General features: G+C 36.5%; 1 protein-coding gene across 2 annotated transcripts in view; it reads right to left on the bottom strand.

The window, feature by feature from the left end:
- THEMIS (thymocyte selection associated) overlaps nucleotides 1–21,807 on the bottom strand; it is a 195,219-nt gene that overhangs the window by 8,760 nt on the left and 164,652 nt on the right. For both annotated transcript variants that reach the window (XM_047758998.1, XM_047759008.1), the window contains one exon: nucleotides 6,659–6,812. In XM_047758998.1, the coding sequence (XP_047614954.1) occupies nucleotides 6,659–6,812 (154 nt within the window). The remainder of the gene's footprint in view (nucleotides 1–6,658; nucleotides 6,813–21,807) is intronic.

Here is a 21,807-nt window from a genome sequence, read left to right as displayed (position 1 = left end):
AAAATATTATTTTGTCATATGAAAGACTAGTACCTATCATACTTTGCACACCATGCACACAGCTCACGTCTGCTGTCGCAGCCCTGTATCAGGTCTCATTCGTTATGGGTTTGCACCATGACATCTCTTCTTTTTTCTATTTTATCATCTAATGCTTCAATTGCTTTTCTTTCTGGTGTTACACTCAAATCATGAAATCATACGGGGCAAACAAAAAGTGACTTTACTTAAACGGACTTGTTAATCACAATCACATTACTGAGAAAACGATTATTCTGAGCTTACAATAATTGATTTTGTTTCTTCATCTGGTATTGCTCAACTTTACTTTGATGCAATACTATTATTTTCTTTGTCTCAAGACTTAATTCACCAAAGTTTTATTTCTGAGACTGAATCAAATAGAAACAGACTATTTTTATTTTAGAGAAAACAATTTTAAAATAAACTCAAACACAGTTTCAAGTCTGAATCGATAAAGCTGAAACTATTAGTAAACAGCTTTTGGATTTTTTAAAGAACTTATTGATGAAAAAAATAAGTTCATAAGTCCCTAGCAAGCACTATGAAAATTATAAGAGTGGTAATGAGAAGAGAAAGGAAATGAAGAGTAAGACATGACTTCAAATAACCTGTTTGTTATCTGTATCTCAATAATCTGTTTTAGTCTTATACGCCTAACTCCTGGGAGCTGAAGGATATATTTCTTCAAATTGCTAATAGATTCCTTTATAAACCAACTTGAGACATGGTCGATGTTATGCCACAGCAATCAATACACAGTAAGTGCTAAATAATAATGATAGCAATCCTCTAGTGTCTACTGTTTGCCAGTCTTATACAATTTTGTGTGAGGCGAGTATTTTTATCTTTATTTTACAGCTAAGGAAACAAAATTCCAAAGAAATCTGGCATTCTTTGAATTACAGATCAGTCTTGGGTCTGTGTGGTGGCAAAGCCTGCACACTTTCTCTGTCCCCCACCACCTTGCAGAATGTTTCCCCAGTGGTTAATGTTCCCCTTCTGGCCACAGATTGAGGAGAGAATGGAGTGGAAAGAAAAGAAAAGGAAAAGATTTCTTTGCCTGAAGAACTGTTTTTCCCTTTCAATATACTATATGGTTTTTTGCTTTTATAATTAACATTCTGCTGATGAGATCTCCCATTGGTGAAGGCTGACGAGTCGGATTTTCCATGAAGAGCGAGTGCTGCAGGAAATAAATTAATCTCTAGGGAAGAAGAGGGGCAAGGCTGTCAGTATTCACACAACTGCCTAATAGGAAATGATATTTCAGAATTGTTCAAAGAATGAAATGACTGCGGGTTCTCCTTCCAGCATATTCTTAAACATTTAAACCTTCCCAAAGAGGGAAATAGGTTGCTATAAAATAAAGAGCAATCTTAGAACATTTTACTTTAGGTTGTCATTATTTCTAAGTTGAAAACAGTGTTCCCTGGAAATGTAAGGGAGATTCTACTGGTGTCATTATTTTGTTTATAATATGAAAAATATACATTGATGTTAAATAGATGGATAAAAGATACACCAGCTTTTGGAATTCCTAGTTTGAAATTATCCAATAGCTTAAATAACAGATTCTCTAGTCTTTGAGAGTATAAGTAATTGTCGTGCTTAGAATTATGCATTATCTAGAATAACACTGAATTATTGAAGTGTGCCTTTATTAAAATTGGGAAATAAGAATATATTTTATAAATTTATAAATTTTATAATTTCTGAAGTACCTATAAAATATATATTTTTATATTCCTAATATAAAATATATTCCTATTTCCCAATTTTAATAAAGATGATAATGTGAGAAAAAGGAATGTATCCATGTATGTGTGACTGGGTCACCTTGCTGTACAGTAGAAAACTGACAGAACACTATAAACCAGCTATAATGGAAAAAATAAAAATCATTATAAAAAAATAAAGTACCTATCTTTTGATAGTATATATTCAGTCATTCAGCCAAAGTTTTTTAATATAGAAACTTTACCTTGTCTCATCTCAAAATAGTTTTGATAGAAAAGTGCCTTATGTTTTGTTTCCTATCATACAAGTAAAATCTGAAGTTTAGAGTAAAACATTAAGATTGAATTAAAGCTCAACATAAAGCCTTTTTCATCTTCTACAAATCCATTCTTTCTTTCCAGCTTTCACCTTGACCTCAGTGAAGAGCTTTTCCAAGGAGCTTGTTTCCTGTCATGTGTTTAATTTACCACAACTATGTTTCTAGATGTTGTGACTCGCTTCTATGTGTCTTACTTAGAGACAAACAACAGTGTTATGACTCTATGATATCAGAATGGGCCACAAAATCACATGCTCTTAGAATCGACAGGGCACAAAAATTTACTGGGGCACCTCGTTTTTTGATGAGTGAAATATAACTCAGAAAAATGAAATGGCCTGTCTAGGATGTATAGAGCTGGGACTAGACCTTACAGCACCTGCATTTGGTCTTCTCACAGAGGGGTCTTCTCATGACTTGGCAAGTCTAATTTACGGAGGATGAGCCATGGCTTGGGTTTAGTCTAAAGGTGTATAGATAATTAGAGTATAGCTGAAGCTTCAAAAGCAAAGACGTTCCATTAGAGAATGTTGATCAGGAGAGTATAAAATTTGCTCAGTAGAGAACATACATGTACGGAAAAACCAAAGAGGCAGATCTTAAAAGATTATCTTTTTTGGCAAAGACTGCAGTTTTTTGAGAGACACATAAGGAGGAAAAAAGTTTACTCAGGAAGATCACCAGAAGCAATATCTGCAATTAATGTGTAACCGACATAATAATCAGACCATCCTCATAAGTAAATGTTAATTCTTATGAATGGCTTTGTCCTGGGCTGAAGGAAGACACGTTGTCCACAGTCACGCCCCCCTTCCCAAAGGCACTGCTTCCAATGATTGAAGCAGGAGCTATAAACACCTGGCCTCATCACCCCAAAGAGACCAACTTTGAAGAGCCACGCCGGTCCAGAGCCCCCTCTGCAACCATCTGAGGTCTTTTTTGTGACTGTATTATGATTTAACTTCTCCCTCTATCCAGACCTGTTTTACTCCTCTGCCCCTGAGAACATTTCTTAATAAACTTTCCACAAGCAAGTCCACCCTGGGAACTGGACTTGAAACAAATAGCTTAAAAAAAATATTTGTGGAGTTCCTGTCGTGGCTCAGTGGTTAGCGAATTCGACTAGGAACCATGAGGTTATGGGTTCGATCCCTGGACTCTCTCGGTGGGTTGGGGATCTGGCGTTGCCATGAGCTGTGGTGTAGGTTGCAGATGCAGCTCGGATCCCGTGTTGCTGTGGCTCTGGCGTAGGCTGGCAGCTATAGCTCCGATTGGACCCCTAGCCTGAACCTCCTATATGCTGCAGGTGTGGCCCTAGAAAAGACAAAAAGACAAAAAAAAAACCCAAAAACCCAAACAAATATTTGCACTTAATATGTCATCTTCCAAAAGCAGTGCTATCCCTGATTGAACAGGGAAGCTCCGAGCTCTTTCTGAGCTACTACAGCTAAGGCAAGATGAAGAAGGGGTCCAATGGGGTGGCTCAGGGCTTCCACATCTCCTCACAATTGCAGTGTCTCTTAGACACAGAGCATTCAGGGACTCATCTCCAAAAAATTTCCAATCACTTCCCATGTCCACTGGATTTTCAGAGGCCATGAAATTCCCAAGAGAATACAAAGGAAAAAAGTGCAGACAGAAACTCAAAGACTGCAAAAGCCACATCAGGTAGTCAAAGCCAGCACTTTGCAAAACATACTACCGGAAAGTAAAGTCTTCCTTAGACATAAACGAATAAAGATGCAGAAGTTAATTATAATAACTATGATTCAGTTGGAGTTTATTAGGTACTATACCAGCTTTAGTCTATTTTATCTAAGTAGTCATCAAAATAGCCCACAGTGTAGCAATGTTATCAACTCAGATATACAAATAAAGAGACAGAGACCTTAACAAATTGTCCACAGTACAGATCTAGTGAATGGGGGAGCCAAGGTTTAAATCCCGTAATCTTTAGTTTAGACTACAAAGGTTATTCACTTAATCATCCTACTTTCGGAGAACTGTACTCTTAGTAATTTATGGACAAATCAACATGCAGACTTAAAAACAATGTTCCCCAAATAAGGCATGGGCCTTGAAGAGAAACCAGAGTAAATCAAGGACCTAAAGAGGAAGGTCACCCACAAGATCCGGTGAAGCATTTTCACTGGTTTCTTAAGTGAAAAGGAGCTGGGACTGACAGCGCTGATCCTAAGGTAAAATTTCCTGTGCTCCTGGCTGCAAGAGAGCAAACTGTCATTACACAACATGTGTTCATTCATTTACAGCAAATCTTCTAGATGTCTAGGGTGAATTCCAAAATAAAGAATTCCCTTTAGTATAATTATTAGATACATATTTGAAATGGTTCCACTTCATCTAACTGAAAAATAAGATCTGGGTGTCCAAAAGGAGCAAAACTAAAGAAGCAGCTTCCTTGTCTTCATAAGGTTTTTCTGATTTGCCCTCCTTTTCTCCTTTTTTTTTTTTTTTTTTTTTTTTTTTTTGCTGTGCTATGTTACAAAGACTCTAAAACTGCCATCCTCACCCAAAGAGAATTTAGGAAATGACTGACTTGTATCTATACATTAAAAAGAGGGGAAAGCTGAGAAAGGGTATCATTTGCCTGTTCTGAACTCCATGGTGGTTAATGAATATTCACAAATGAGTTATCTATTCTGTGTACAGTAAATGTCAAGTTCAGATCCAAAGAGTCTCTTTTGTTTTCCTTTTTAAGGCCACACCTTCGGCATATGGAAGTTCCCAAGCGAGGGATCGAATATGAGCTGCAATTGCCAGCCTACAGCAAGCCACAGCAATACTGGATCTAAGCCACATCTGTGACCTATGCCACAGCTTGCGGCAATGTTGGATCTTTAACCCATTGAGTGAGGCCAGGGATTGAACCTGAATCCTCATGGATACTATGTTGGGTTCTTAACCCACTGAGCCATAACAGGAACTCCCAAAGAGTCTTTTCCCTTAATGAAAAAAAAAAAAAAACTATATTTTACAAGACAAAAATGAAACTTTAAGATTATATTTCTGCTTTACTTTCATATTTTCATGTATGGAATTGTTGGACAATTTATAATTCATAATGAAAACAGACTTTGTAATTTATTATAATCACAAGAGGGAAAGAATGTGAAAATATTGCCCAGATGTACATACTAGGTAACTTTTAAATAAACTCAAGTTGAAGTTAACGTAAAAAAGATTTCATTTTACTCTCTTGAGTAAAGTTAGTAAGTCTTACTTGCCTAGAACCATTACTTTAATTCCAGGTCCTCTTTTTTCTTAAACCATCACTAACAGGCAATATGTTCAAGGCAGGTTCTGCCCTGGTTATAACATGCTCTATTCCTTTAGGGCACAAAGCTGGGGCTGCCACATACCATCTGAAGAAGATGTGCTCACAAGGGAAGATCAGACAGCAAGTTTCCCTAGATTGAAACAAAAACTTTGATCTCAGCAATTGTTTATCTGCTACTTTTTAGGATCCATAATATTAAGGAAAAAAACAGTTTTCAATGCTTTAATAATAGCTTGAGACTCAACATGCTGCAGCAGTTTTCACTGCAGTAGTTGTTTCTTTTATAGTCACATTTGGTTAGTATCCGACATTTGGAGGAATTGCAATATGTATGGTTTTCAAAGCCCTTTACAGAATTTCATTTTTATCATTCAGAAAGAGTCAATGAAAAGGTAATAAGAAAAGCTCTATGGGATATTTTTATAGGCGTGTCAGAAGCCAGTAAGTTAACTACATGAAAGAAACCAGATTGTACAGACAGAGTTTCAGCAGAAACACTTCAGAGACTTTACATCTAGTATTTTGACTTTTACATGCCCTTGGAGGAAAAAGAGTGCTGCTACAAAACCAAATAAAGAGGAGAAAGGAACAAACCATATGCTTAAGAATAATTAGTTTCAATTTTTCTATAAACGAAATGCGAAGTTTCAAAGATAAAGTGTAATAGAATTTGAGCTGCTTTGGTGTGTTTAAAATATTGCCAAGAAAGAAAATTCTCATTTCCCTTGCTAACTCATCCCAGATTTCCACAATATGGAAGTAAGTCTGGGTAGCTTAATTGAATGTGATCAACTTCTCCACAAGTCCATTTGTTCTTGTTTTGTTTTTAGGAGAGAAGAAAAATATCAGATTGCCATCTCCATAAACTAAACTATTATAATTCAAGTCTGCATTAGATTACTTATTTGACACTTGAAATTAAAAGCAATCAATTCTTTTGATCTCTTCTCAAATCATTAATCCTTCTTGTTAAATTTAGCAAACAGTTAAAAGATATTATTGTCATAGTAATAAAAGCAGTCTTAAAATAAAACACTTCCTTGGCCATGAAAACCACAAGTTAGAAGAAAAATCTAATAACAGCAAACAATGAACAGACCTATCATTATTGTGAGTGTTTAATATTATGCCGCACTTAAAACTATATTTCAATGCTATTTATAGGTGAGGACCGTCACTTTGATTGAGTCATATTTTCCAAACAAAATGATAGTAAGACTTTGTATATTGTGTGTTTGTCATGTAGACACTTAAAAGCAGTATCATGTGGCTTAACTGACCTGTGGTTGCACTGGTGCCTGCTACTGCACTTGCTCCAGTCTTTCTCCTTTCTTTTTCCAGAAAAGCCAAATCATTTTGACAACCAACTGGTACATTTGAATCCAGGCCAGCTTGATTTGAGTGCAGTTTCTTGGATATGTCTACATGGAGACTCTGAAATGACACAGGCCAGATTTCACAAGTAAATGATCAGTTCCAAATAAACGCTTCCCAGAGATATGACAAGGATAAACATTTATCATATGGCAAGTTTTTTTTCTGTATATCTGAAACAGAACATTCTATATGTCAAAGTGTTATAGATTATATTTTCATCAACATATTTTGGTAATCTAGGTATGGAATTTTTAAGGCAATCTAAGCAACTAGAATAAGAAGTCATCTCAGACACAGAATATCGTCTTCAAAGACCATTGGTGTATATTACTTTCTTCTTGTGAAGTTTACAAAATATTTTTCACTTAGAACATTTTTACTCAGTTTTTATTCTTTGTAGGTAAATAATCCAGCATTTGATTTTATATCACACAATTACATACTGTATAATGAAGAACAGATTTCATTTCTTTATTATCTGTACTTTTTAGTATTATAAAACTAATCATAACATTTACTTTAAAACAAACCACATTTTTATAAACATTATGCAAAGTTAACAAAGCTTCTCCAGTCAATTTAAGAATGATAATTCATCCCAACAATGAATTATTAGGGCACAGCATCAATGGACCCTAAAATACATCTCATATATCAGAAATGTCATAGTGTTTGATGTTGTGTTGACATATCGTATGCTTTAAAAGCATCATCTGGAATAGGAGCAAACACTAAAGACCTAAATAAGAAATTGAACTTTAAGAATGTTGCTTCATACTCAAATTCAGATTAGAAGTTCTTCAGTTTAAATATGATTACAAAATATTCAAAGATTCACAGAGTGATTCACAGAGTCAAAAATAGCCACAATCCCTGGTCTTGCTCAGTGGGTTAAGGATCCTGAGTTGCTGTGGCTGTGGCGTAGGCTGGTGGCTACAGCTCTGATTAGACCCCTAGTCTGGGAACCTCCATATGCCATGGGTGTGGCCCTAGAAGAGACCAAAAAAAAAAAAAAGCCACAAAAATTTTGGCCATCCGCACTAGTCATTTTGGTTCACTAAAGGTTAGGATAATCAACAATTTTCCTCAGGTTCCTTCTGCAGACTGTATACTTTATTAAATTCATTAAAAGCTTCATTAGAAGATTGAATCAAGGTCTTTTAATGCTAGAGAAGAACCAATAAGGAAATTAGGGTCCAACATGTTTAAATAATTTATCCAAATTAACAGAAAAGAACAGTGCTGAGCATCAGGGATATGTCTCCCAGTTTGTTCATTTATTCATTCAATGTGGTAGACCAGTTGCACTGATGGCCTCAGTTCTACACTCCTCTCTGCATCCATGTCCTTTTATGTAATTTTGCAGTGCCTTCCTACTCTGACTTTTTTTTTTTTTGTCTTTCTGCCTTTTCCTAGGGCCGCTTCCTGCAGCATATGGAGGTTCCCAGGCTAGGGGTCTAATCAGAGCTGTAGCTGCCAGCCTATGCCACAGCCACAGCAATGTGGAATCCGAACTTCGTCTGCAACCTACACCACAGCTCACGGCAACACTGGATCCTTAACCCACTGAGCAAGGCCAGGGATCGAACCCGAAACCTCATGGTTCCTAGTTGGATTCATTAATCACTGCGCCACTACGGGAACCCCCCTACTCCGACTTTTGACCTGTCCATATGACTTCTGGACCAACAGGATATTGATACATGTGACACAGAGACTTGAAAGATGTTTGCACAATTATTTTTGTGTATTTTTGTCTTTATAGCCTTCTGGAGGTTCAGCAGCACAGAAAGCAGAGTCAGGTTACTGCAACCATTCAAACTAAGACAACTAACAGCCCCAGGAGCTCCAGACATTTGGGCAAACCCAGCTTCAATTCGCTGAAACTAACTCAGGTCAGCTGAACCCCAGAGCCTCATGAAAAATGTGTTTTGGGCTCTATGCCACTAAGTTTTTCTGATGAGTATGCAGCATTGTGTGGCAATAGATAACTGGTACCTCAATAAACATTTAGCCATAGAATTCCAGATCCTGGGAATATTGTGAGAATACAAATGTAAATATAACAGTCTCAGACTCTAAATTGTTCAAATGTAATTTCTTCAATAGCTTAACCAGTGAATTAAAAGAGTGTGGTAAGTCATTTGTAGATCATGCTCATCTTCCTTTTTTAATGACGAAAGATAGGTTTCTGGTGGTACTACCAGGGACAGCTCAAAAGATCAGAGTGTGAATACCGGTATTAACTAGAACTAGACCAATACACTCGTTTCGATGTGACTCAAACACAGCCCACAAAAAGCAAAGTTCATCACTTGGCATAAATTTTTAAATTTATTGTCAAGACTGTACTACCCCATAGCTCTTAAAAGCAGATTTAACTTTCCTGATTTGGAATTAGATGCTTTGGAAAATATATTATTTCAGGTTATTAGATTAAATCATAGTTTCTCAGTACTAAGCAATAAACTACATGAAAGAAGGAATGTAGCTTCTTGTTTTTTCATACAAAATTCAATTGATAATATTAAAATATTTAGAGGTAAAAATATTAGCAGTTCATGCAAATTATTTATATTGTAGTATATCCCACACTTAAGAAATGCAGAATATAAATAAAATGCTTAAACCTGAAAGTTAAATATGAAAGGCTGAGGAGAGAAAATGAACACTTGATCAGAATGGTCAAGTATTGCAAAGGCCCGGTACTTCTTGGTGCAAATCTCTGGCAGACTGGGCATTTTATAAGCATATTAGCATTTTAACAATTAGGAACCTTGCTTTGCTAGAGGTAGTCCCCACATTGCCATCTCCTCTAGTGAAGTTTGGTCAGGCTTCCAATCTCTCCTTTGCTTTATTTATTACATACAGCCAAGCTCCTGTTCCCAGGTCCTAAAGAACAGGGAGGTAATCATCTCTTAATCTATTGGCCTTGACATGTTCTTTAAATCATATTTACTTAGCCCCTCCCTCTAGGTACCTGAGTCTTCAAACAATTCCCAGGTATTGATTTTCTGCTACCATAAGATTCTCATAATGCTCCATTTTTCAGTGCCAACTGCTCTCCATTAAGAACCAATCACCCCCCACCCTTGCTCTCCCTCTTATCTTTCCTGTCTCTCAAATTCTTTCACTGTGGCTTCAACCCTATGCTTCAGGGTTTGCAAATTTCATTGCGGACCAAACTTTCTTTCAAAACTTTGTCTCTATCTTCCTACCCTGGCTAAAATTTCATTCTCCATTGAGGACAGCACTTCCCTTGCACATGAAAATGGCTGCTTATGCATCCACACCTTGGAGACCCTCAGGCTGATGACATTCTTGCTGTCTTGATGACTGCTGTCCATTGTGTCCTTACCTCCCTGCAAAAAATCCCTGCTGCTTTGATAATCCTTCCATTGAGCTGGGCACTATCTCCCCTATTGTTGGTATCATCTACCTACTAACCACAAGTCACATTCATCCTTCATCAAAAAGAATGGATTACTATTATCTCTTCTAGCCCCACGATCCTGCATGATGTTCGCATCGCACAAACATTCCATTCAACACCCTAACTGGATCGCTTTCTTATAAATGAACTTTTCATATCTTTACATTTCACTCCCAGCATCACACGTAAAACCTGACATAACCTGAACATTTTCCACTTTGAAAATCAGTAAATATCTTCCTCTTTCACCTAATCTCCCATCCTCAAGTTTAGTGTCTCTACTGCAGCCAATGCTCCCATTTCCAAGAGTGCTTCCAAGAGTACAAGGACTATTCTTGGATCTCACTGGGACCTCAGATCCATGGATTCCTCTACTTGCTCTACATCTACTAGCCATGTAGAACTTTCTTCCTTTTTCCCCTACACAGCTTCCATCCTAGTTCTAAAACTTAAATCTGACTAGTAACCTGTCAGACTTTATCTTTCTTCCCCCTCGGCAGCATTTGATGTGCTGCTAGTCACCTTCCTTTCCTTGGCTTCTGGTGTTTCTCAGAGAACCACTCTGAGACTCCCTCTTCCTTCTTGTCTTAAGGCTCAGCTATTTTGTTGGCCTAGAACAATCCTCACAAAAACTTCCCCCTTAATTTTACTAAGTCTGGAGTTCCTGCAAGTTTTCCCTCACTGTGTAGACTTTAGCTGGATGCTTTTTTTTCCTAGCTTTTGAGAACCTTGTACTTCTACTGCAAAGCAATTTTCAGAAATACAATTAAATAACACCTGGTTTAGTGTTTAATGCCTACCTCCTCATTAAAACAGAAATTTACTGAGACTAAAGAGTATGTCTTTCCTATTCACTGTTCTCAGTCCTTATTTCAGCATTTAAATATAGCTAATATTAAACAGCTGCAAATTAAATGGATGGAGAAATGTATAATTAAAATACAGCCTTAATTTTTATGACTTTTAAAGAAAAGGAGGCCAGCTATATAGTCACATATTCACATCTTAGGAATGACAGCCACTCACTCCTAATAGTAAAGCTAATTATATAGTTGAAAGGCACACATATTTTTAACCTCTTTTATTCATTTAAAAAACATATCATGAATCCCTTGCTTTTAAATAAATTCATTGCTACAATCATTGCAAATGATGTTATGGTTATATAATATTCCATATATTTCTCTGATTCAAGGTAGACTGGTCACTATCTATGGAAATTATAAATCAAATAATGGTGATGTCAGGGAAAGTGAGAACTGTAAAACTGAGTATGTATACACAATGGCTCCATATTCCTGAAGCACGAGGTTGTGGCCTGACAATAATAGAAGAAATAAAATCCTCTGTCAGGCGCTGCTGCAGTGATGTTAAGCCTTCAACCTGAAGATCAAGTCCAGAGAAAAATGAGAAAAATAAGATGTGTGCAAAGAATAGAGAGGAACACAGATAAATTTAAACTGGCAGGCACTGGGCCTTTGTGACCACTCTAAAGAACTTCAAAAATAGATCCTGTGTATTTTGTGGAATTTCCATTTAACTTGTCATTAGAAATGAGTCATTAGCATCCTGTGTGCTAATATAAAATCACTATTAAATTATTTTTCATGTTATTCTTGGCATGCAGTTTGCATACTGCTTTTAGCATTCCTGCTGAAAGCAATGATCCAATTTACAAGGTACTGGGTATTTTTATCATGGACAAAGAAAGGAACAAATAAACACTGCCCACCCCCACCCCCAAGTTAACCCAGATATCGGTGGAAAAAAATTGAAAGATCATTTCAAATCTATCTTTTATCTCATATCTCAGGCCATACTGTTGGGTTAAAAATTACCCCTTTCCAAACAATTCATTGAGATTCCCAGTTCATGATTATATTCACTTGTGTCTTTTTTCTCCAAGGGCGAATAAGGCCTGCTTTTCCTTAGAAAGCCACGCAGGGATGGTCTTGGACCAGGAACTAAACATTATTCACATTTAAAACAACATGAAGTATCACAGATAATTTACTTTACTTTTTACTTTGTAGAAAATGACTCAATCTCCTAACAGACTAAAAAAAAAAAAAAAATGACCTCCTTCTCTGTTTATATAAACAATTGCTCTTTTCCACTGCCTGTACCTTTTCATTTCAGAGAAGTGGATTCAAAGGATACTGGGGAAGAAATTTCAAATGATATTTAGGAAAAAACTTCTCACGAACTTTCTTCCTCAGAATTAAATTCTACTTAAAACAGGGGTTCCGCTGTGGCTCAGTGGGTTAAGAACCTGACTAGTATCCATAAGGATGCAGTTTCAACCCCTGGCCTCGATCAGTCGGTTAAGGATCTGGTGTTGCTGTGAGCTGTGGTGTAGGTCACAGACATGGCTTGGATCCTACATTGCTGTGGCTGTGGCGTAGGCTGGCAGCTGCAGCTCTGATTCAACCCCTGGCCTGAGAACTTCTCTATGCCACAGGTTTGGCTAAAAGGAAAAAGAAAAAATTGTACTTAAAAACAACAGTAACAGTAATTTAGAGCCTAGACATTAAAACAAAGAAATAAGGATTTAAATCCTATCAGAAGAAATATAGGTTTGCTGTGCACATTCAAATGATCATTCCAGGAGAATGTGTGATCCTCTCTGCAGTCTGTCTTTGTGTGTGTGTGTGTGTGTGTGTGTGTGTGTGTGTGTGTGTGTGTGTATGTGTGTTCTCTTTTGCACATTATATAGTTAAATCACCATAAATAATTTGAAAGTTATCAAGTGGTCTGGAAAAAGTAATAAAGTTATCATTGTACATTATAAAGATCCAATTAAGTGGAAGGAAATTTTTTTTCCTGAGGAAAATATTTAAACAAGCAAGACTATAAACTGAAAAATAATCTATAGTTGACTATCCACATAAATGGTTTTCTCTTTCAGACATAATCTGAGGGTTCATACTATCATTTATTTATACAAATTAACTAACTTTTCTGCAACGAATATGTTTTTTATACCACTTGAAAGAGAATGCTTTTGAGCTTGTCCCACCCAATTCCAAGACAAGCCATCTTTGACACCTTTCCTGTCCCTTCCAGCCTTAGCTTGTTGCAGGGGGGTTGCCCAGGCCTGTAGTAGGCATTTCATCAGCTCATCAAGAAGCGTGTCTCCACTGCTCCCATTCCCAGAACTCTAGGATGTGGCTTCCCTGGATGAGGCTCTGCTGGCATCACTTACCCTTCCCAGCCAAGGCTCTTCCCCCCTAAACCATGCATGGCGTCTTCTTCATTTGGGAGCATGCTGGCTTGGTCTGAGCTGGCAGCTGACCAGGGGTCTCAGCAGCAATCCTAGGCGCATGCATGTGGCTTGACATGACTGTGGGCCTAATTGTGGTCAACAGGTGGGACAGCACCCTCTTTTCTCAGCCTGCTCCCAGTATCATCAGAAGCTCAGACCCTTAAGAGAGTTGGGGTTTTCTAATTTCCTTGCCCTTTCCCTTGGATCAGAGAAGAGGCAACTGGTCCACTGAAAAGAAAGATGCCTGTATCTGTTTCCCTAGTTCCCCTGATAAGAGATGAGAGCTTTCTATCCTTGACCTTCAAGGACCTCCTTTTCCGGCTGGACTTGCCAGGACCAGATCCAAAGAAGACTATCCCTGCTGGAACTGTGATTAGAGATCTTATCATGCATCACATATCACAGATCATACCACGTTCTCTGGGAAAGAAACCCTTCATTTACTATTAAGCCTACTTTAAACCTTTAAGCCTACTTTCAAAGACATGTTTCCGGACATATCACATATTAAAGGAAGATATTATAAGTACTCATCTTTCAGTTGCGTCATTCTTTCCTTCCTCTGCTGAAAACTGGGAAGTGGACATTTTGACATCTAGAAGTCCCACTATCCTGATATGATGTTAATTTGGCCGTCTTGAAAAAAGCAAACCCTAGCTTACTGAAGCAAGAACTCAATATAATCACACACATTGTTTGACTGAAAGAAATTTAAGAATTTTCCTCCAGAGTCTCAAGGCAGAGAATCTCTTCACACTAGTCTGTCAAGCTCAATTAAATCCACTTCTTGCCACTCTACTCGTCTATGAATTTAGCCAAAGATGAAACGGATACTTAAGGCAATGCTTAACCAACATATCTTTATTTTCAAATGAGAAGAGACAGTTAATCTGTACATTTGTTATTGTTAAGGAGATAAATGAAAAGTCTGGCTGCCCTCAAAGATGTTAGTCTCATTAGGTAATGGATACGTGTGTGAAAATTTTGCTATTTTAGAGCTGCTGTGACAAATGCATTCTCTACAAAATACTAAAGTTGGCTTACTTACAATATTAATATTATGAACCCTGGAAAGTTCTTTGTGTATAAATAAATTTTCTTCTTCCTCTCTATTTTGCTTTCCTGCAAATTTTTAAATGATTAATTCATACAGCTATGGTTATCACTTTCATGGCTCCTATTTTAACTGAAAAATCAGATTTCTCAGACTCTGAATGGGTAATCTGTGGTGAAAGGGCAGGAAAATTAATCTTAATTTGAACTATGGAAACAGAAATTCTAGCAGCATAAACTCTGTGACACATTTTTAGTTTAGATTAGTTTTTGGTGAAATTAGTTTTGAATCAGTGGGCATACGAATAGCATTTGAAAAGTGTCCAGCAGAGCAATGCTTGCTGCAGATAGCAGTTGGGAACTGCAGTGTAGCAGTTAATAGTTCTCTATCTAGGAAAAGAATTCTAAATTCATTTCTTAAAAATTGCATCTGAAATTAGTTTAACCTTCTGGGTGAGAAAACATAGCCTTTCACCTGGGTCGTTGGAAGGTATCCGTGCTGCCAACATGATTTAAAACATTGTTATATGAACAATTGTTTGAGCTAGGAAAAATTTTGATGGGTATGATTCATTTACTATTTCTTCACATTCTTTGTATATATGTATGCATGTGAAGGTATTCACATTATATGAAATGTTAAATGGTATTCTTATCACTAAAAGGTTGCTAACGTAAAAATCTCATGCTATTGTGAACAAGTGCTCAACATAAGATGCTACAGTTCTAAAAGTCTGATTCCCACCTCCTCACCTCAAGCTCATGAAGACTGCCCTTCCGACCTCTTCCTACTGACACACCCTATCCCCCAGGCCCTTTATAAAGCATTGTCTGGCACCACCATCCAACAGCTTCTCTAAGTTTCTGTGGAAATGCTCTCATGACCCTCTGTCATCTCTAGGATCCTCTTCCACTTTGCTCACAGTGTCCTCCTTTGCTCTGTCCTGCTCTTTGTCATCCCTCTACCAATGTCAGAGGACTTTCATGTTCACACCTTTGTGGAACTTTATTTTCTACTCTTTTTTTTTTTTTTTTTTTGGCCTCTTGTAAGTACAGTCAGAACTTGGATCTTATTGTCCCTCAGAATTTCTCCATCATCGAGATTTTGAATTCTGGCATTCTCCTCTGGGCTCACACTGATGTAGACCCGTACTTCCCTCTCAGTCTTCAACTCACTTCTTATCAGCATCCTTCTTGCCTCACTTGTTTTCCTATCTTAGGAGTCCTTAGAACCCATAGGGTAACAGTTTTCTCACTGTGGTTGTGAGTCTCACTTTCCATTCTATTCTCTGTGCTAATCCCTAAACGTTGCTTTCTGCTCTCTCACCCCCAAAGAGGTGGCTCATTGGTGGTTTTTAAAAAAAGGCATAATTTGCCTATTTGTCTCTGACATAAATTCACATTGAGAGGCGAAATCTGGGTCCTCACTGTTGCTCGGTTTATCTGAGGATCTCTGCTGCAGTTCCTTGTGAGGCGTCCATAGACTATGTTTCAAATCTTTCCTTCCCTCATCAAGCTCACAGCTGCAACCTGGCATTCCTCAATCTTAGGAAGTTATTTAATCACTTAATTCATTGAGATCATGGCCATCTGAAATCCATCTCCACAGTTACCCTTGTCTTTTTTTAGAAAGGCACTTAATCTCTCTTCTTTCTTACTGTCTTAGAAATCGTTCTGTCCTCTTTCTAAAGCAAATGCCTCTTCCTTTGGCTGATTCCCACCTCTTCATCTCAAGCCCATGAAGACTGCCCTTTCTCTCCCACCTTCCCCTTGACTCAATTACTCTGCCTACTTTTACTGTATTCCCTGCCTCTGTCTCTCCATTGCTGCCTTCATTTTCTGCCAAACTTTAGTAAGAGTGATCTATTCTTACTGCTCCTTTTTCCTTCCTTCCCACTCATGGATTATCTGGTATTTATTGCATGAAATCTGGTTTCTGTTCTTACCACTTGACTAAAAATATTTTCACCAATAACTTTCTAATCATCAGTCATAAATCCCCACACCTTTTCTCAGACCTCGTGGTTCCTGTGCTGCACATAACTGTAAACCACCTCATCATTTTTTAAAAATAGTTCTCCCCTCAGTCTCCAATAATGCTGTACCTTCATCTTTTCTCTCTTGGATTGTTTACTCATCCACCGACCTCTAGTCAGTGATCTCTAAACCATTTGGACTGCGTATTCTTAACTTTAAAAAAATTTTAAGCATAAAATGTAGATGTGATGCATGTATATATATATATATATATATACATAAAATTAAATGTATGCACTCTACTACATTTACAATGCTAATATATCATGTGCATTATAAAACTCAAAGTAGAAACTAAAATATAAATTAAAGGTGAAGTAAAAATATTTTAGGCAAAACTTTATTTCATTTATTAATAATATTGAGAAAAAATGGTTGGGTAATTTTCATTATTTTTTAAATCTTGATTTAACACCTTGTGATACAGCAATTCAGTTGTTTCCTTCACAATTCACTTGATTTATATACAGAGTTTAAATGGCTGTCATCACTAAAAATGATGCTTCACAAAGATACATTGATTCAAATGGAAAAAGTACATTGTTAATGACTCTCACTAAATCATGATGCATATTTTTCAACAATGCCTACTAATTTTGCAAAGATAAAGCTGAAACTGGCTAGAAATACCTGATCTTTCCTAATGTACAGCAGTTTTCTAAAACTAAACAGGTTTGGGTTGATAATTACTTAATTATTTTAATTATTGTGTTCAAAACCCATTTAAATTCTTTAGAGCATCTCTAGATCCATCCAGGTATTTGCCAAGACAAATACCATATGATATCACTTATGTCTGGAATATGATATATGGCACAAAGGAAACTTTCCACAGAAAAGAAAATCATGGATTTGGAGAATAGACTTGTAGTTGCCAAGTGGGAAGGGGAGGGAGTGGGAAGGACTGGGAGCTTGGGGTAAATAGATGCAGAATGCTGCCTTTCGGATGGATTAGCAATGAAATACTGCTGTGTAGCACTGGGAACTCTGTCTAGTCACTTATGATGGAGACTTTAATATGAGAAAAAAGAATGTATACATGTAAGTGTAGTCACCATGCTGTACCATAGAAAAAATAGACATAAATAAAAGATAAAAAAAGAAAAAAGATTCTTTGGAGAAATTTATAAATGATTAGAAACTTTTTTCCTTTTTTTTTTTTTTAAGTTTGCAAAATGAGTGCTTCTATAGGTTGTACACTGTTTTCAGGGATGAAAGTGCAAAGCATCAGAAATATTTTAAAACAATCAATTTTCAAAACATTCCTTATAGATGACTCTTTTTAAAATCACTGTTAATTTTTGTCATTTTAATTGAAGGGCCAGCTCAGGTGTGTATATGTTTGTTCCTCTAGGTTACAAATGACTGACAGGCATCTGGAATCATGATTAGGTAGGCAAATTTGAGTACTCAACCTTTTGTAAATACATCTTAATATTAATACGTCTTCTATATTGGAAAAAATGATTTGCCATAATATAATTTATAAATAAATCTTAAAATGGCACAAAAGAATGCCATAATCATTTCCCATCTAACAAAGTGTAATGAGGATCCTATGATATTTTATACTTTTTGTTTTTATGAATTAACTATATTCAAAATATTCGGCAGAACTATGTGAACTTCTGACTATACTTTTTTTTTTCTATAATAATTTGCCTGTAATGATGGTGGGAATATATTTTGTATGTGGATTCATCTCTCTAATGCTACTTTAGGATCATGTTTAAAAGTTGTAGACAATACAGCTCTTCTAACAGTAGATGGACTTAGTTCATCCATAAAACAATGATTTCACTAAAGAAAGTAAGGGATAGAATAATGGCTTTTCTATAATAATGCATTAAAAAATACTTCATGGAGTTCATTTGTGAAACACAATCTAGCAAATATAATAAACATATATGTCAGAGAACAACTGAACTCTCACGCAGTTTTATAGAAAATCTCCCTCACTGAGTAATTTGTTCATATAAACAATAACAATAGTAGCTAACCTTTATTTTGTGCTTACTAAGTGTCTGGCACTATTCTATGCCTGTTACATATATTAACATATAGAAAATTTCAACAATTTTTTCCTGTACATCTTCCAAGAGTAATTTCAGAAAATGAAATGGTTTTAATTTGTCACTATATTGCTTCTTTGTATTACTTTAGCTATTTTTAGGAAGAACTGGTTTACTCAATAATATGTATTTTTTTCCTTACCACTATTGAAAAAACTCAAAAGAGTTAACATTAATTTTAGTGAATTGTAAATAAAATAAGGTACTGGCTTTAGGATAACATAATTATAAACAACACTGAAAACTATAGGCAACTGTCTTCATATTCTCATTGCCTAGTTTTAAAATATATTAACACCCTGGTTGCATTTTCTCAGTTACTAATGTCACATAACACAGTATAGAATATGGTGAAGTTTGTTGTCACTTAGAGTGTTTGTAAATCATTATTTCAATCTTTTTCATAAATTTCAACTTTTCGGCTGACATCTTGATGGGTATGATGAGTTCATTATTTTTTTCTCTTAATGTGACTGATGGAGAAATATTAGAAGTGTGAAAACTGTCAGTTCTATTTCTTTGTTTTGCATACATCACAAGTGCAATATTTTAATAAATTTATTTACCAAAGTATATTATACTCTAGAAAAATGTGCAAATAATAAGAATAGCTCAGTGACTTGATACATATTGGATATACCTATGTAACTATCACCCAGATCTGGAAATAGAATATTAATGGTAACTCCCTCATGCCTCAACCCATTCACATTTCCAATCCTTCTTCCCCAAAACCAAACATTATCCTGACTTCTACTATCATAGATTCCTTTTCTTTCTTGTTTGGAGATTTCTTTTTTTTTTTTTTTTTTTGTCTTTTTGCCATTTCTTGGGCCGCTCCCATGGCATATGAGGGTTCCCAGGCTAGGGGTCGAATCGGAGCTGTAGCCTCTGGCCTTTGCCAGAGCCACAGCAACGCAGGATCCGAGCTGCGTCTGCGACCTACACCACAGCTCACAGAAAGGCCGGATCCTTAACCCACTGAGCAAGGGAAGGGATCGAACCCGCAACCTCATGGTTCCTAGTCGGGTTTGTTAACCACTGCACCACGAGGGGAGCTCTGATTTCATATATTTTGAATCATAGGGTGATATTCTCTTTTGTGTCTGGCTTTTTTCTTTTTATTCACAACTTCATAGAGCATCCATTGCATGAATATGCTAAAATTTATTTATATACTCTACCATTGAAGAACATTTAAGTTGTTTCCAGTTTTTAGCTATTACAAATAATGCCACTATAAACCTTCCTATTCATACATATATACATTTCTTTTGGGTACACATATACATACATTGCAACTGAATGACATGTTTTAAAGTCTCTTTTAGTCTATAGATTTCTTCCTATTTTTCTCAATTTGTTGGAGAAACCATGTTATAGGGTGTATGTAGGTTCAGCTTTAGTAAATCCTACAAATGTTTCCCAGAATATACTTTCACAAGGAGTATATGGAGTTTCAGTTTTCCCATATTTTTGCTAAGATTTGGTACTGTCAGTCTTTTATTTATTTATGTATTTATTGTCTCTTTTTAGGGCCTCATCTGTGGCATATGGAGGTTCCCCAGCTAGGGATCCAATCGAATCTGAAGCCACCAGCCTACACCACAGCCACAACAGTGCGGGATCCGAGCCACACCTGTGACCTACACCACAGCTCACGGCAACACCAGATCCTTAACCCACTGAGCAAGGCCAGGGATCGAACCTGCATCCTCATGGATTCTAGTCAGGTTTGCTAACTGCTGAGCCACTACAGGAACCCCAGTCTTTTTATTTAACCACTGCGATTCCATAGTGTTATCTCATTACGGTTTTAATTTTACATGTCTCAGATGATTAATGAGATAAAATAGCTTTTCAGGGTTATATTGGTCATTGTGAGGTGTTTATTTTGTGGCACAACCATTCACGTGTTTTGCCCATTTTCACTACTGTGCTGTATTTTTGTCATTGATTGCTAGAAGTTCTTCATATACTCTGAATACAAGTCTTTTTTAGTATCCTTTATTTATTTTGTAAATAGTCTTCCCACTCTATTGCTTATCTTCTCACTCTTTTAATGGTGTCCTTAGCAGTATAATCTCTAATCAACAGAGTTTTGTCTGTAATTTTAGAAAATATTTGCCCATTTTGGTTTTGTTTAAACTGGAAAATACAATTTTCAAACACCTTAACTAGGCTTATTAAATCTTCAGCGTGTGCAATTCCCTGAAATCAAGGGTGCCACTGCATGGCTGGGCAGCATACCTAGTCAGGGTCCCCATCTTCGGGATGCCTTGTCTCTGGAAGCAGAAACAAAACTCAGTGGCTGACTGCTCTATAATTTGAGTTAATCATGATCATCACCAGCTGCTAATTTTAGAAAAGCAAAACAAAACAAAAAACAAAAACGAAAGACAAACGGGTATTATGTATCTCCTGATGGAAATACTCAGCCTCTTTGGAGTAGTCTCCCCCCCTTAATCAAATCTGAATCTTTCAAGCTTCAAGATTTAGCTATCAATGTACAGGAAAATGTGTCGGAAGGACATCTTGAAAGGTATGACTATACTTCATCTGGAATATATGGCATGTGGGAAAAAAAACCCTGATCCACAGAAATCTTATGTGAAGTAAAAGAAATCTAAAAACAAGGTGTTTGGAAAACAACAAAGGGTCCTAAAATAATCACAGTTAATTCCAATATCTACACTACTTGCTCTATATAATTGGCAAAAGAAAAACCATTTCCACTTTTGCTCACTGGCAACCATAGATATAAAACTCGCAAAATTCATGCTATGGAAAACTCTATAGACCTAATCCAGTTTCTTCAACAACTTGAGAAAAAATAGGAAGAAATGTGTAGATTAAATGAAACTTTAAAAATGTCATTTAATGGCAATGGATGCACCTTATTTAGATCCTGATTCAAACTGTAAGAAAACATTTATGAGACAATGAGGCAAATTTGAATTCTAACTTGGTATTTTGTATTGCAAATGTTGGAAATATTGCCACTATTATTATGACAATAATATTGTTTGTAGAATCCCTACTTTTAGAGATATCCACTGAAGTATTTGCTAATGAAATTAAATAAAATTATGTTGGCTTTTTTTCCTTCCCCTCTCCCAAATATCCAGTGGGGCTGAAAGACTGAAGGATATAGGTAAAACAAAATTGGTCCTGGATTGGAAGTTGATGAAA

The sequence above is a fragment of the Phacochoerus africanus genome, chromosome 2 (genome assembly GCF_016906955.1).
Source record: "Phacochoerus africanus isolate WHEZ1 chromosome 2, ROS_Pafr_v1, whole genome shotgun sequence".
Classification (NCBI taxonomy): domain Eukaryota; kingdom Metazoa; phylum Chordata; class Mammalia; order Artiodactyla; family Suidae; genus Phacochoerus; species Phacochoerus africanus.
Note: the sequence above shows the minus strand (reverse complement) of the source record. Positions and strands in the feature narration are given on the sequence as shown.